The sequence below is a fragment of the Aquarana catesbeiana genome, linkage group LG02 (genome assembly GCF_042186555.1).
Source record: "Aquarana catesbeiana isolate 2022-GZ linkage group LG02, ASM4218655v1, whole genome shotgun sequence".
Classification (NCBI taxonomy): Eukaryota; Metazoa; Chordata; class Amphibia; order Anura; family Ranidae; genus Aquarana; species Aquarana catesbeiana.
In genome coordinates, this window is record NC_133325.1 from 164,324,512 (window position 1) to 164,338,736 (window position 14,225).

The 14,225-nt window shown below is 41.5% G+C and overlaps 1 protein-coding gene across 1 annotated transcript in view; it reads right to left on the reverse strand.

The window, feature by feature from the left end:
• Nucleotides 1-9,658, reverse strand: part of MARCHF9 (membrane associated ring-CH-type finger 9) — a 226,020-nt gene extending 216,362 nt beyond the window's left edge. The window contains exons 1-2 of the mRNA XM_073613732.1: nucleotides 9,078-9,658; nucleotides 7,620-8,902 (exon numbers count right to left, since the gene is read on the reverse strand). Of these exons, the coding sequence (XP_073469833.1) occupies nucleotides 7,620-7,943 (324 nt within the window). The 5' untranslated portion in view covers nucleotides 7,944-8,902; nucleotides 9,078-9,658. The remainder of the gene's footprint in view (nucleotides 1-7,619; nucleotides 8,903-9,077) is intronic.
• Between the last annotated feature and the right edge of the window lie 4,567 nt (nucleotides 9,659-14,225).

Consider the following 14,225-nt stretch of genomic DNA (forward strand, 5'->3'; position numbering starts at 1 on the left):
CTCTATTTGTGGGAAAAAAATACGTAAATTTTGTTTGGGTACAACATCGCACGACCGCGCAATTGTCAGTTAAAGCAACGCAGTGCCGTATCGTAAAAATTGCCTGGTCAGGAAGGGGGCAAATCCTTCCGGGACTGAAGTGGTTAAAAGAGAAGTATAGGAATTTTTTTTTTCCATAATCATACTTACCTCGGAGGGTGCAGTATCGTACTGATGCTGCATCTGTCCCCCGGCGCCTTTGCACTGAGAACCGATCCATACACTTCTCTCAACTCCCCGAGAGAAGAGCTGCTGCCTGTCAGTCAGCAGCTCTCCTCCTCCACGCTCACTGGAGCGCTGAGCTGTGAAAGGGTGGGGGGAGACCATCTCACCGTCTCGCTGAGAGGCTGAGACGGCTATCAGTCCAGGCACCTGGTGGTTCTAAACTCCCAAAGTCGGGATGACACGGTGCGTGGACTGATCTGTGTGACCTCAGTAGAGAGCGGACTTCAGACCGCTCTCTGCTGAAAACGGGTCACAAGAGTGAAAAACGAATTGCACTCCTGTGACCCATAAGAGAAGCCCAGCCAAAACTAGCTCAGGCTGGATTTCTCCTTTAATACTACTATAGTGTACATGTTATTATTAATAAGGATTAAAAAACATGGGGGTGACAGTGTAACATTATGGCTGTGCCAAACATGGCCATCTGGACTACAGCATAAAAGCTCCAGAAATATAGCGATATTAACACATGGTTCTTCAAAGATGGCTGTATGAGTGTTACACATACTGTATTTCCCAAGTTTTACATTCATAACTCTATACAACACTATTTTCCAATAGCTCTGTACATGTTGTGTGACCTATGCTAATAGCCTACATATTTATGGGACCTTAATATTTTCCTGTTTTTAAATACTCCCCTTATGTCCCATGCATGCAAAGAAATAACGCTACAAATTTCTCAAAGGGTTATCTTAATACACAGTGTGCAAATTATTTTACTGTAAGATCATAGAATAGAAAACATCAGATTCATTGCTTTAGTGTGCCAACTAAATCATCATATTTATCACCAGTTACTTTCTTAAAGACACACAACAGGAACATTTCCTACATGTGCATCATATATGCTTTTACAAAATTGTGTTGATTTTCCAATCAATAAGATGAGATAGGAGTCATAGATAGGGATAAGAAACACAGAACATGTTGTTCGAAATGCAAAAGTAAGAAAGTTTGAAACCTTAAGGAATGCTTTTTAAGTTGTATATTAATGGTACTTTAACAACAATTATTGTAATTCAGCGTCCAGCCTTGGTTGGTTTGATTGTATATATTGAGTTAATATAGTTGCAAAGGTATTAAGGCAAGGAAAAAGAAGGTAGAGTATCTGTCTCTATAGGGCTTGAAAGGGCAAGATATGTGGATAATTAAATTTAGTGGAAAGGTGAAGATGATGGAAAAGAGGAGGAATGAAAAAGAATAAGAGTGGGGGTAAGGTGGGAGTGGACAATACAGTAAAAGGGTAAAGAAGGTTAGGAAAGGAGGGACCCTCCAGATGCAAAAGTGACCCCCCCCCCCCAGGAGCATAGGGCACCCAGAACCTCAGAGGAAGAAGCGATCCTCATCTAAGCTCATTAGGCGTAAATAGTTTTGCCATGGTTGCCACATGCTCAGAAATTTAGTATGCCTCTCTGAAAGGATGACTGTGAGTTTCTTGTTGGGAAATATGTCACAATGCATTATATTCAAGAAGAATGTCAGAACTATATTAAGGGCAGGCATAATAATTTTGCCATGCTGCCATCTAGCTCTTCTATTAACTCTTGCCACAATGTTAATAGTGGGTATTGTAAAGTATTTGTGTTCTCAGAATGTTCTGAGTGTTGTGTCTATTCTCTCTGTAAAATCTGTCAGTGTGTTTCTGACTTTTTTGTGCTCTGGGTATGGTCTGACTTTGTGTGCTCTGTGTATGATCTAACCGCATGTGCTTTTTCCACATATTCTCTGTTTGTGTGTAGGGTTGCCACCTGTCCAGGATTCACCCGGACAGTCCGGGTTTTGAATCATGTGTCCAGGTTTCAGTCTGCCTGAAATCCGGACACATGATTTAGACTGGGCTGTGGCTCCCCAAGTAACCCAGATAGTCACACATAAATCTGTTGCTGTCCGGGAGCTGCGGGTGGCTGTCTAGGGGCAGGTTTGGCATCACTTGGGGGCGGGGCGATGATGTCAGCAAGAGCAGTTGGGCCAAACACAGTGTTCACTGCAGCACCCATAGTTACTACTCTCCTTGGGGCATCCAAAGGTGTCTTTTATAATATTATAGTTTATACTATGGAAACAAAATTTGGCTCTGTGCCACTAAAGTGTTTGCATTTGGTTTGAGGAAAAGGTGGCAACCCTATTTGTGTGTGTGCTTTGAGTGTCTGCTCTCACTACTTTGACTGTGTGTATGAGCAACCAATTTGCTGTGTGCTGTACATGATGATGGCCCCACCTTATTTTCCTTGGGGTGCAAATTACAATCACACCATAGACTTTGGGCACCAGTGAGGGCACATTATAAAAATGAGGGGAGAAGAAGCCACACAAGAGGAGAATGTTACAGTATAAATGTGAGTGGGGTAGAAGGAGTGCCACACTGAGTAGGGCAGAGCAGGAAGTGGTAAATGAGAGCGTAAGCTTGAATGTGTGCTGGAAGTGGAACCCTTCTGTGCACTAACAGGAAAAATTAGGTATTCTTCTGCAGAGGAGGCCTAAAAGGGGAGATTGTAACAATAAGAAAAAACTGATGGAGAATGCTTACTGAGGGTGTAAAGCTTAATGGGGCAAGAATCCTTCAGTGCTACTTACAAAAGTGCTCTCTGTTTTTTTTTTAATGCAGGATAATTTTATCCACCTCATACAGAATTCATACTTTGGCCAAACTGCTGCACAATCATACAGAACGTTGATGGACTTAATAGTTATGCTTAGCCCTTTGCCAGCTTTTGGGACTCCTTTGGGAAGCCTGTAGAGCACCTGTCAAAGTTCACTCTGTTGCTTTAAAGTGGAACTAAACCCATCAAACTAACTGTTTCCCAAAACCATTAAATTGAAAACATGCTGGGAAAAATAACATGTGTAGCACCATGGCAACTGCAGATCAAACAGAGGCTAAGGTGTCAGCTTCCTTGGCTGCAAAGGATAGTAGGGTTTAGTTCCCTTTAAAGCAGAAAGAACTCTATAGGATACTGCAGGCTGCATACCATTGGATTGGAAGGGTGGGCTGTGGTGTGCAGTGGTACTGCAAACTATAACTATGTAGTAAATGAACTGCTAAGTTTTTAATCTGCATGCTGAATATTGTAGATAAGTAACATCTGATGCCTACATGTACTTGTGAACAACTCTTAGGTCCATGTCTTTTTGCACACCCATACTCAAAACTGAGCTAACACCAGTGGCAAATAAGCACTGTGCTGTGTTCTCACTCAAATGCTAACATTCAGATTGGCACCATTCTACAAACTCTTTCTTAAGAATGAAGCCCCAGCAAAGGGTTCTCCAAATGTTCTAACCAAAGGGCCAATTTACTGTCATTCAGACTTTAGGCGGGCCAGACTGTAGCCAGTGAGAGTAGAAAATTCCCCAGTATTAGTGGGAGTAGACTATATCTCAGGCCCGATGGTCAGTGGGAGTAGGAATACTGCCTGATCATTGGTAATAGTGGGAGGAATTATGTCTCATCATTGGTGTCAGTGGAAGGAACAGTGCACAATAGTTGGTGTCCATGGAAGAAATAGTGCCCCAATGTGGGCGTCAGTGGGAGGAATGGTGCCTCTTCATTGGTGATAGTGGAAGGATTAGTGCCTCATATCAGTTTGAGGACAGTGCCCAAAGGGCCAGATAAAGGTAAGCAAAGCTGCAGTTTGAAGACCACTGCCCTAGTATAATTAATGGTCATTCTACTCTGTTCTCCCATACTCCCAACAGACTGCAATTCAACCTCTTGTGCTATACTTAGTACATATCATATTCAGAAGTGGCCACCCTGCATCAGTCTTCAATGTCAGCTATATCACCGTGTAGAAGAATTCCTTAGCAACAATCAACTGTCGTTTTAGTAATGAAACAGGATTTAGATTCAAATAACATTTAATTCTGCTACCTGAGAAAAGTAAGATCATAATAGGAAAGAAAACATAAAACCTAATTTAACTTGTTAGGCTGCCCTTTTTATTTAGCCGTGCAAGCAATTTAAGGATCAGTGCTGATATGCATGCGGTATATGGAGTAACAAGTAAGCAAAATGCTAGTTTGTATGCAGTGAAGCTCCTTACCTTCAGTCACAGGGATTTTTAAGCATGTGTGCATATCTATGTTTCACCAACTCAGCAAAACTGTGGTTGGGCAAAGACTAATTTGCACTGGAGTTTAAACATTCAACTCAGACCATCATAGTCATAATAGACAGTTGCCAGATCTTCTAATATAGTGATTCTCCATTTTATTAGTATTGTTAAGTATATATACCTTTATGAAAAACAATGTTTGGTAAGTATTTCCTGGTGCTGGTCACTGTATCGGAAGTACCTCTTAAATCACACTTGAAGTGAAAATGATTTGTTGTTAAGATAGTAAAGCAATGCAAATAAGGTGTGCATCAGATGAGGGCCAATAATGCTTCAATGTGCATGTATGCACTGGACCATGCATAGCCTGTTAACACACCTAACTACAAAAAAATGTCCCACTCTGTTTTTTTCATCTGTGCATTTTGGTGCACTACAACACAACTGTGTGTGCCTTTAGATTCAATTAACAAGGAATGGCAGAGCACCAAACACACATATACAGTGTTTTGCTGTGTGTTACTGTAACATATAATATGGCATACCCTCCTTCTACTACTCCCCTTAGAGATGAAGTGATCAGTGCTTTAATCCAGCACTCATGCTACCTGACCTGTCATGCAGGACTGTAAACAAAGGGTAGGTCACATGACACCTTGTATGTGCTGATTACACTCACCACAATGTGCATATGTGACATCTATGAAGTCTGTCACAAACTAAAATGGTGGCATCAGCAGCTGGTTTATGCAGACTTAAATGGTGGTTTGCAATGTTACTATAGGGAGTCAATCCAGCCTAGAACACTTTACACAGTACACTGGATGCTATTAGTGACACTGCTGTGTGGTAACCTCCCAGTTCAGGTTGGCTTTAGGGGATGTACCTTATTAGCAATACCATCTAATCATGTTTAAATGTTTTCCAATCAGTAACTTAAACCACATCCTCAGGTTTGTATTGTAAATGATTTATAACTTACACTAGTTTATACTATATGATGGTTTTACTGTATTTAAGCAAGCAGTAACTACATACCAAAGTTGATAACTTAGGTTCTAATGACATGGTTGAAACATCTGACAGTGTATACGTGGTCTTAAGAAAACATGGATTTTATATTGTAAATATCAAGTTGTGGTAACCGTAGGTGGAATTGCTACCAGACAATTCTTCCTCCTTAAAGAGTTACATTTACTGATTAGGTCCTAAAGTGGTTCTTAAAACCAAACCCACAACTTATACTTAGTGGTGATAAACATTAGTCAAACATTGTCACTACAAAGCCCAAAAAGTCATTCTCTTATGACTTATGTGATACTATCTTCACGACAAATATGCAAGATGCATTTATTTGGAATGCTGGTGACTTTGTAGCTTTGTATCTCATTCTGGCATGCCACCATCTGTAGCAATCTCTTTAAGAATCCACCAATTATACAAAGGTCAAGTACTGTGGGGAGTGTAGCTTCTATTTGGTCTTCAGTCAAACATTATTTTTATTAATTAGACTGTCTTAGTTCCAATAGAGGCCTTTTGTAGTTCTCAAAGAGGGAGAATGCACATACAGCATCAAATGACCTAAGACTGCAATTCTACCCAGAACCATTGACCCTGATGAAGTCCAACTTCAGTGAATTATCAAATTAGTTTTAACTGAAACTGAACATATTCTCTGACCTGCCATAATGTGGTGTTCTCTGATTAACATTACCTGTTCATTGGCTTTTATGATGAACCTCTGATATAGGCACCGGAAAATTACTGCTATTATTTCAAGCCAGAAAAGCCAATCAGTGCACCCTTCTGAAACTGGCTTCATTTTATTACTTGACTTCCTGACTGTTATGCGAATCCCCACCCACCTGCTGTCTCATTTCACACTGAGAATGTCTCCATGTCCAGTAACAGAACTTTCACTGGACAGGGGAATGGTGGGAGGGCAGGTCCTAGCTGGAAAGTCAGGGAAATTAAGCCTTTAGCAATGTAAAACTAGTTTCATAAGGTTGCACCCAGTTGGGTTTTTTGGATGATAAAAGTGATAGCGAACATCTTGTAGTCCATACTCACAAAAAAGACTTCTAAATGGCTTACAGAATCAATTGTTTCCTAAAAATGGTTCCTCTATATTTCCACTTAAACATAGCTGTAGAAGCCAGCTTCCCTACCTTACAATACCACAACCACAATACCCTTTTGAAATTTCTCACAATATGAAAAGACAGTGTCAGCCTTTAGATATAAACATCATGCTTTTTCCAGTGATCTAATCCAATTTTATAAGAAATGTAGTACATAATGTACAAACACAGATGACTGAAACCATGCAAGCCTATTCTCAGGAATCACCCTTTGGTCTATTTCTAGACAAGCACCCAAGGGAAGTTCAGACACCCCAGTAAATCATCAGCATTGTGACTGTCTGATTCCGGTAGCAGCAGCTGGGTTGAATGACCACTCCGTTATGTCGGTAAATAGCCACTTCAGCTTATGATATTAAACCGTGCCCCCAGGAAGAGATTTCAGACACAATCAAGCTTAGATGGAGCAGCGAGATCTCAGACACAATTACTCAGAAACATTTCTATGCAAATTTCCTCATGTAAGCTCTCCAAGCAAAGCCAATACGCCTTTTGTATTACAATGAACAGACAAGAGAAATGATCCCTGTTGCAACCCTGGTGTTTCCATTGTCCATTTCTAAAGAACTACACAGGTGTTGGCTATTGTTATAAGACGGATAACTAGACATACTGAGGATGTAATGTATATATACACCTGATGAGACCCTTTTTCCAATTTCTTACCATGGTCATGTATTATAAATGAGCCTAGCCATTCTGCAAGAACTTCCCTTACCTGCAGTGACCATGGTCTCTGTAAATATCATCATAGACATTTAATGCACATCTAATCCACACACAGCCATAACAACCACTAAAACAGCTACAGATAACAGGTGTCTTTTTAAATCAGATAATCCTATAATGCTCTGCAAATAAAATGAAGAAAACATATATAATACAAATGAATTATATATGCCTCCAAAAACCCTTCTCATCTCACACGACTCTATGGATATAGAATGCAAGACATAAACATGCAAGTCCTGGCATCTCAGACATGCCACCCGTTGTGGTACAAAGCTTGTTGTTGAGAAGAGAAACCATAACATAATGCATGCCTCTATATTCACACCCCCAGACCATTTACCTCAGGTGACTTACATGTGAGACACTATGCCATACATAGGCTGACCCGAAGTGCTACAGCCATGCAACAATGAACACAACCCACCTGCTCAGGGCCTTGGAAGCAGATTCTGCACTGCGGGGTCCTCATGCCACTATCGATACTGCTGCCCAGGGAAACGGCGTCCAGCGCAGCCCCAAGCCTCCCGTCCTTCTCTTCCAGTCCCAGGTTGCGGGTTCTGGGATCAGACCCATAGTATTCCTCATCATCGTCTCTGGAGGAGCAGTCCGCAAAGGGTGGCCATCCACAGCCCCCCACGCCGAGTCCGCGCATAGCGTGGCCCGGCTCAGGTTCACTTCGCCCAGATCGGGTCAGCACCAGAACCTTCAGTTCATTAAAGAACATGCGAAGCCGGTACTTAAACATCATTCACCAGCCGGCGGTCCGGGTGTTTGGGGGCTTCCAGGACAGAGCCAGACAGGTCCCAGAAACAGAGGCATGGACACAGGTCCAGATTGACCCAATGATAATAGAAAGCTCCTCGCTCCTCTGTGCTCCTGTGTACCAGGGAGAAGACTGCACTGCATGGGGTTAAGTGAGTGCTATTCCCTACTGTCTATCTAAAGGGTCTGGAGGGACTGCAAAAAGGTGCATCCACCAACCCTTAAAAATTACGGGGTGGGGGAGCAAATAATCTGAGCTCTAATGATTCATTTAAGAAAATGAAATTAAAGCAGTGTCATGTATAGGGGAGCTTGTAAAAGAATAATTTTAATGATCCCAACAGGCAATACTAGCAAGTGCTGAAAAAGGGGTCAGCCAGGGGGAGACCTGCAACCTTACTGCAAAGGAGGCTGACAGCTGGTAACGGGGGAGGTGGGCAACAATCTAACGTCTACCACCCGAAATCAGAGGGAAGGCGGAAACGGTTAAATGCAACTGAATACACGAGAAAGCAATTAACGTAGATGCAGGATGGAAAAAGAAGAAGCAGACTGCCTGGGATAATGAGATATCTTTTCTGCCCATCCTATTTCTGGGAGAGCGTCGCCTTCCATGCCCCCTAGTAACAATCAAATATCCACCCGAAAAAAAAAAAAAAATGTTATTCTGCAAAATTAGCCCACAAAAAAAGAAATAGCAATAATCCAGTGTGAAGGCAATGATCTGGACAAGGTGCTGGATTTTTTCCAGCCGTTGGATCTTAAGTCTTCCCTCCCCCTTGCTTCCTCTTTCTTTTCCTCGGATGAAACACGCAGGGCTTCTCTTTTGTTTCAGCTCTCAGCATCCCCAGTCTGATCTGTCTTGCCATCCATCCACTCGTGATTTAACCGAGGGACCTGCATCAGCAGCAGCTCATACATTGATCCTGCTGGGAAGCCACCTCACTGCAAGGGGAAAAAAAAAAAAAAAACGCACACAACATTTATGGCAATACAAACACAATACAAGATCCCCCTTATTCACAGATAAGAAGCTTATCCCCCACTGGCAAGCCATACAGAAGACACATCAAAATACACACCATGCACATGAATCCAAATAAGGATGCTGATACCTTACCATTCACAGCCTTCTGGCTCCAGGAGATGCATTATTTCCACCCAGCAGCACAGAATTATTGTTATTATTATTTTTTTTTTTTATTGCATTCAGCTGTGGCAGAAATGGATAGCTATAAAGTGAGGGCTGGATAAATATGGCTTCTTCTTCCGGTATGGCATGTTAAATAAAACATTTTTTTTTTTTTTTTTGTAGAGTGTTTTTGTGCGGTGGGGCTGGGGATGTGATCCAGGCTTGTGCTGCGCATCTGCAGCTGGGTGAGGGATCTAAGGGGACCTGACGTGTGCATTCACGTGGGAGTGGGGCGGGAGATGTAAAAGTGACCGGTGTGGGGATGCTAGGCTCAACCTGGCTCAGCCACAGACAACCCCTGCTAGGTTAGGGTGTGCAAAATAATACCAGCCACAGCTGGGAAGAAAGGAAACAACACCCCGGGCACTGTGTGCTTCATGTTCATTGTAACTGCTCTAGGGAGATCAGTCAGGATTTGCAAGCAACTGATACTGCCATTGAAAAGCACACGGCCTTCTATACTTAACCCTTTCCAGCTAGAGGGAGCCAGCCCTTTGAAGTGTGTCTATGATCAAAATGTAAAATCAAAAATAAATTTCCACATTGAATTTCAATTATTTTTAGCCTACTCCTATTAACCACACGAGCTCGGGAAGGTTTTACCCCCCAGAGTATTTTTTTGCTATTCAGCTTTGCTCTACTTTAGCTGGCAATTGTGCAGTCGTGCAACACTGTACACAAATGAAAATTATATCATTTACACAAATAGAGCTTTTATTTTTACTCTTTATTATACTGTACAAACTGAAAAAAAAAAAAAAGAGAGACAGAAATTTTAGAAAAAAATTATATTTTCTACTTTCTGTTATAAATCATGTCCAATAAAATGTCATTTCTTTATGAATTTAGGTCAAATGTATTCTTCTACATGTCTAAAAAAAAAAAAAAAAAAAAATCCCAGTAAGTGTATCAAAATTGGTTTGTGTGAAAGTTATAGAGTCTACAAACTATGATACATATAATTGAAAATTGATCAATCCTGACATGATCATTTCTTGAGGCCCCAAAATGCCTGGACAGTACAAATGTCCCCCCAAATGACCTCTTTTTGGAAGTAGACAGTCATTTAGTAAGTGGCATAGTAACTGTGATAAATAAAGAAAAATGAAATGTGCTCCGCATATGTGAATCAATTCAAATATATGATGATGTGACAGCAGCACTCACAACATACAGCAACATCCAAAAGATATATAAAAAAAAGTGTTGCGCTGTCTAATTGAAAAACTGACATATAATCAATTAAAGTGAATATACCAATAAATTGTGACACAAAAGTCAATATATTGATAATGTGCAAAAGTCCATTAAATTCAGTGCATCACCCAGTGTCTGAATAGGTCAGGTAAAAATATCTTCTTACCAGATCCAAAGACCTATCAAGGTCTATAACAGCATCTGTGAGCTTTGTAACCCCTCAAATTAGGTGCAGATCATCCATATGGAACCGCTGGTGAAGGCGAGCCAATGATAAAAGCTCAGGGTATCCACAGAAGCCGATTGGACCATTGGTTATACAAGAAAAGGAAAACTCATTGCGCAGCATCCAAATTAAAAATGGGCAATTTATTAAAATTCTACTTACAACAGATAGGGGATCACAGGCATTAGGAATATAAGTCGTCCTAGCACTTGCACAGACCCCCCTGTCAGAGGAGCAGTCGATCGGTTCTCCTCTATTTGCGTCTGACAAACGCGAGTGAAGAAAAGCAGATCAACGGCTCTTCCTGTTTACACTGTGATCAGCCGTGATTGGACATGGCTGATCCCATGGTAAAGAGTCTGCGTTAGAGACTCTTTACATAGATCGGTGTTCAAGCCGGGGGGGGGGGGTGCAGCGGCTTGATATACTGGCGACGTCATATGACGCCTGGTCAGGTTATCGAAACCACTTTGCCTTCGTCATTTTGCTATCTGGCGGGCGGCAAGTGGATATATATATATATATATATATATATAAATATATATATATATATATATATATATATATATATATATATATATATATATATATATATAAATATATATATATATATATATATATATATATATATATATATATATATATATATATAATTATATATATATATATATATATATATATATATATATATATTGCAGAGTTTAGGCTTGTTTCCTTGGTGATTTGGCCATTAACACACTTTTTGTATCAGACTGTCCACACTGAATGAAGAAGCCACTTTGGACATCGGCATTTTTAATCTGGGGGGAGGAGAATGTTAGATGCACTAGCAGATTTAGATACACTAACAAATTGAAGCCAAACTCCAGCTCACACTTTATTAGCAGTTACAGCACCATTTTTGTTCATTTGGGGATAATGGTTTTGCAGCCACCACATCTAAGAATTGAGCTGCAATATAATAAATGTTTGCTTTTGAGTTTAATGCTGCTCTTGAAACGGAAAAAGTGAAAATATTGTGAGCAGACTTGCCCTTTACAGAAAATAAACAGTATGCTATAAAACAAGCTTTATTGCAGAACAGAAATGCTATAAAACCAAAATGACCTGCATGTTTGCAATCTTCTTTAGAATACACACTGAGCTGGCATGTGAAGTGGCAGGGTGGGCCTGGCTGCGCGATGATGGAGCATGTTGGACATGTAAATAGATGCCACACTCAATGTACCTTTCCTGGAAGCAAGCTTGAAGGAGCCGGTAGGGGGAGGAAACCAACAGCCTGAGCCTGCCTTGCCTGGAGCGGGACCAGAGTGTGACAGCTCAAGGCCACAGCTGCCACATAGCCCACTGCCTGTACCCAGCAATTTCCAGAGCCAGCCAAGTAGCTTCCCAGATAACAAGCAATTGAGCTGCAAGTTCAAAAATTACTTGCTAAGCTATTGCTAGACTTGCCAGGCTTCACAAGTTTGTTGCATAGTTGCAGCAAGTCTGCATTGCATGATTACAGATCAACTTTCTTTGCAAACATTCTACAAGTCTGCTGCAAATTCTGGTTTAGTTATGTTATGCAATAATCATCCCACCACAGGGGTCACTGTGGCTGAATTTTCATGCTGTAGACTTGCAGAGCTCTTGCTGTAGACTCACCACTGCAACTTTGCTCTTGCTAGAGACTTGCCAAGCAAATTTGCTACAAATTGGAAAAGCGTAAACTAGAACTTGTGCTTCAAGTGCTCTGCAAGTGTACAACTTACCAGTAAAAATGTACAGCAAGTTAACAGACTTACAATTCAACACTGCCACAAATTTGTGGCAAGTTATCCTTGCTATCTGGGTTGCTGATGGCTTACTGTGAGGCAGTCATTCGCTCAGGGACTCTGTAGAGTCCCACTATTAGGCATAACCTTGCCATGCCCATTGTTTAACACAGTGCGCTTTGCATGCCACAGAAGGTATTTGTCTGTTTTATCCTAAGGTTACATAGTTGGTAGGGTTGAATAATGACACAGGTCCATCTAGTTCAACCTGTACATTGTGTTCGCTAAGAAACATATCTAGATGTTTTATTAATTTAGCCAAACTCCCTGCTAACACCTCCAACTTTGGAAAGGAGTTCCACATCCTCATTGCTTTAACAATGTAGAAGACCTTATGCAGTTTAACTACTTCTATGTAAAAATGACTAAAATCCCAATAAGTGTATATTTATTGGTTTGGGTAAAAGTTATAGTGTCTACAAATTATGGTATATACAGTGTACTGGAATTTTTTTTCTTATGCTACTAATGGCGGTGATCAGCGACCTATAGTGGGACTGTGATAGTGCGACGGGTAATCTGACACTAACAGACACTGGTTGGGAATTGACTAACTGCCACTGACATCAACGGTGACACTAATACGGAGATCAGTAGGTTCAAAAAGAACACATATTACCCTCTCTTTATGCTCATCCACTAATTGGAGCTACTCTGCATGCGTTCGACAGGGCATGTACTACGTATGCGCTTTCCTCCAAGGAATGCTCGATCACCCACGTAGGAGCAACCCTATTTTTGTTCTAGGCCTAGCCAGAAATTTCCTGGCAGCAGAATGGCCACACAGGGAAATGCAGGCAAGACACTTTTTCTGGAGAGGGCGGTTCAAAAAGCACAAGGAATTGGCTGAACTATCCAATACTGCGAAGTTCCCTTTCTGGCCATACCTGCAACTGAAACAGTATCTAGATGATCCAGCCCGTAGAGGGAGGTTTACTAGGGATCCTACGGTTTTTGAGTCTCTCTGCACTAGAACCTGTCCCCAAAGCCATGTGATATCGGAGCTATATGCCTCGATGTTTGGGGAGAGTTACGCCACTTTACCCACTGACCACGCTTTTTGGGAATCTACACTGGAAACAGATTTAGACGAGGCTTCCTGGGATCAAATACATCTTTATATTCATAAGGACTCCCTAAATGTGGCTACGCAAGAAATGGCTACAAAATCAAAACTAGGTAGTACAAAACGCCAGATATTCAACATAAATTTGTACCGTCGGTATCTGACCACAGTTGGAGGTGTGGAGTGGAGAAGAACACTCTTCTTCATATGTGGTGGACGTGCCCCCCTGTTTCAGCCATATTGGCGTAAGGTCCATGACACAACAACCCTGATCACTGCGCTCCTGCTAGAGTTCACTCCGGCACAATATTTACTCCATCATTCACAAATCCCCAGAAAACGCTATTTCAAGTCGGTAGCTATGCACATGATCAACGCTGCTAGGCTTTGTGTACCGGTCCACTGGAGGTCTACGTCTCCTCCCTCACGTTGCAGTGATGGAGGAGCTGATCTATACTACTCTCGACAAAATATCTGAATACTCAGCCATATGGGCAGCTTGGTATACGTACCGCGAATCTCAGACCTACCAAGAGCTGATACGAGATAGCAAGTGAAATGTCCCGCAAGAAGGGGACTTGACAGCAAATGATCCTCCTTACCGCTTTTCATTTGTCACAAGAAGATACAACTCTACATGATAGAGACGGAGAGGGTAGCTGGTGGTGGTGCCCCTCCCCCTCTCCTCCCTTTATCCTCTGAATTCTTTTTCTCTTCTTTTTTTTTCTCCCCTCTCCCTTCTCCTCCTACCCCTGATAGCATAATAGATG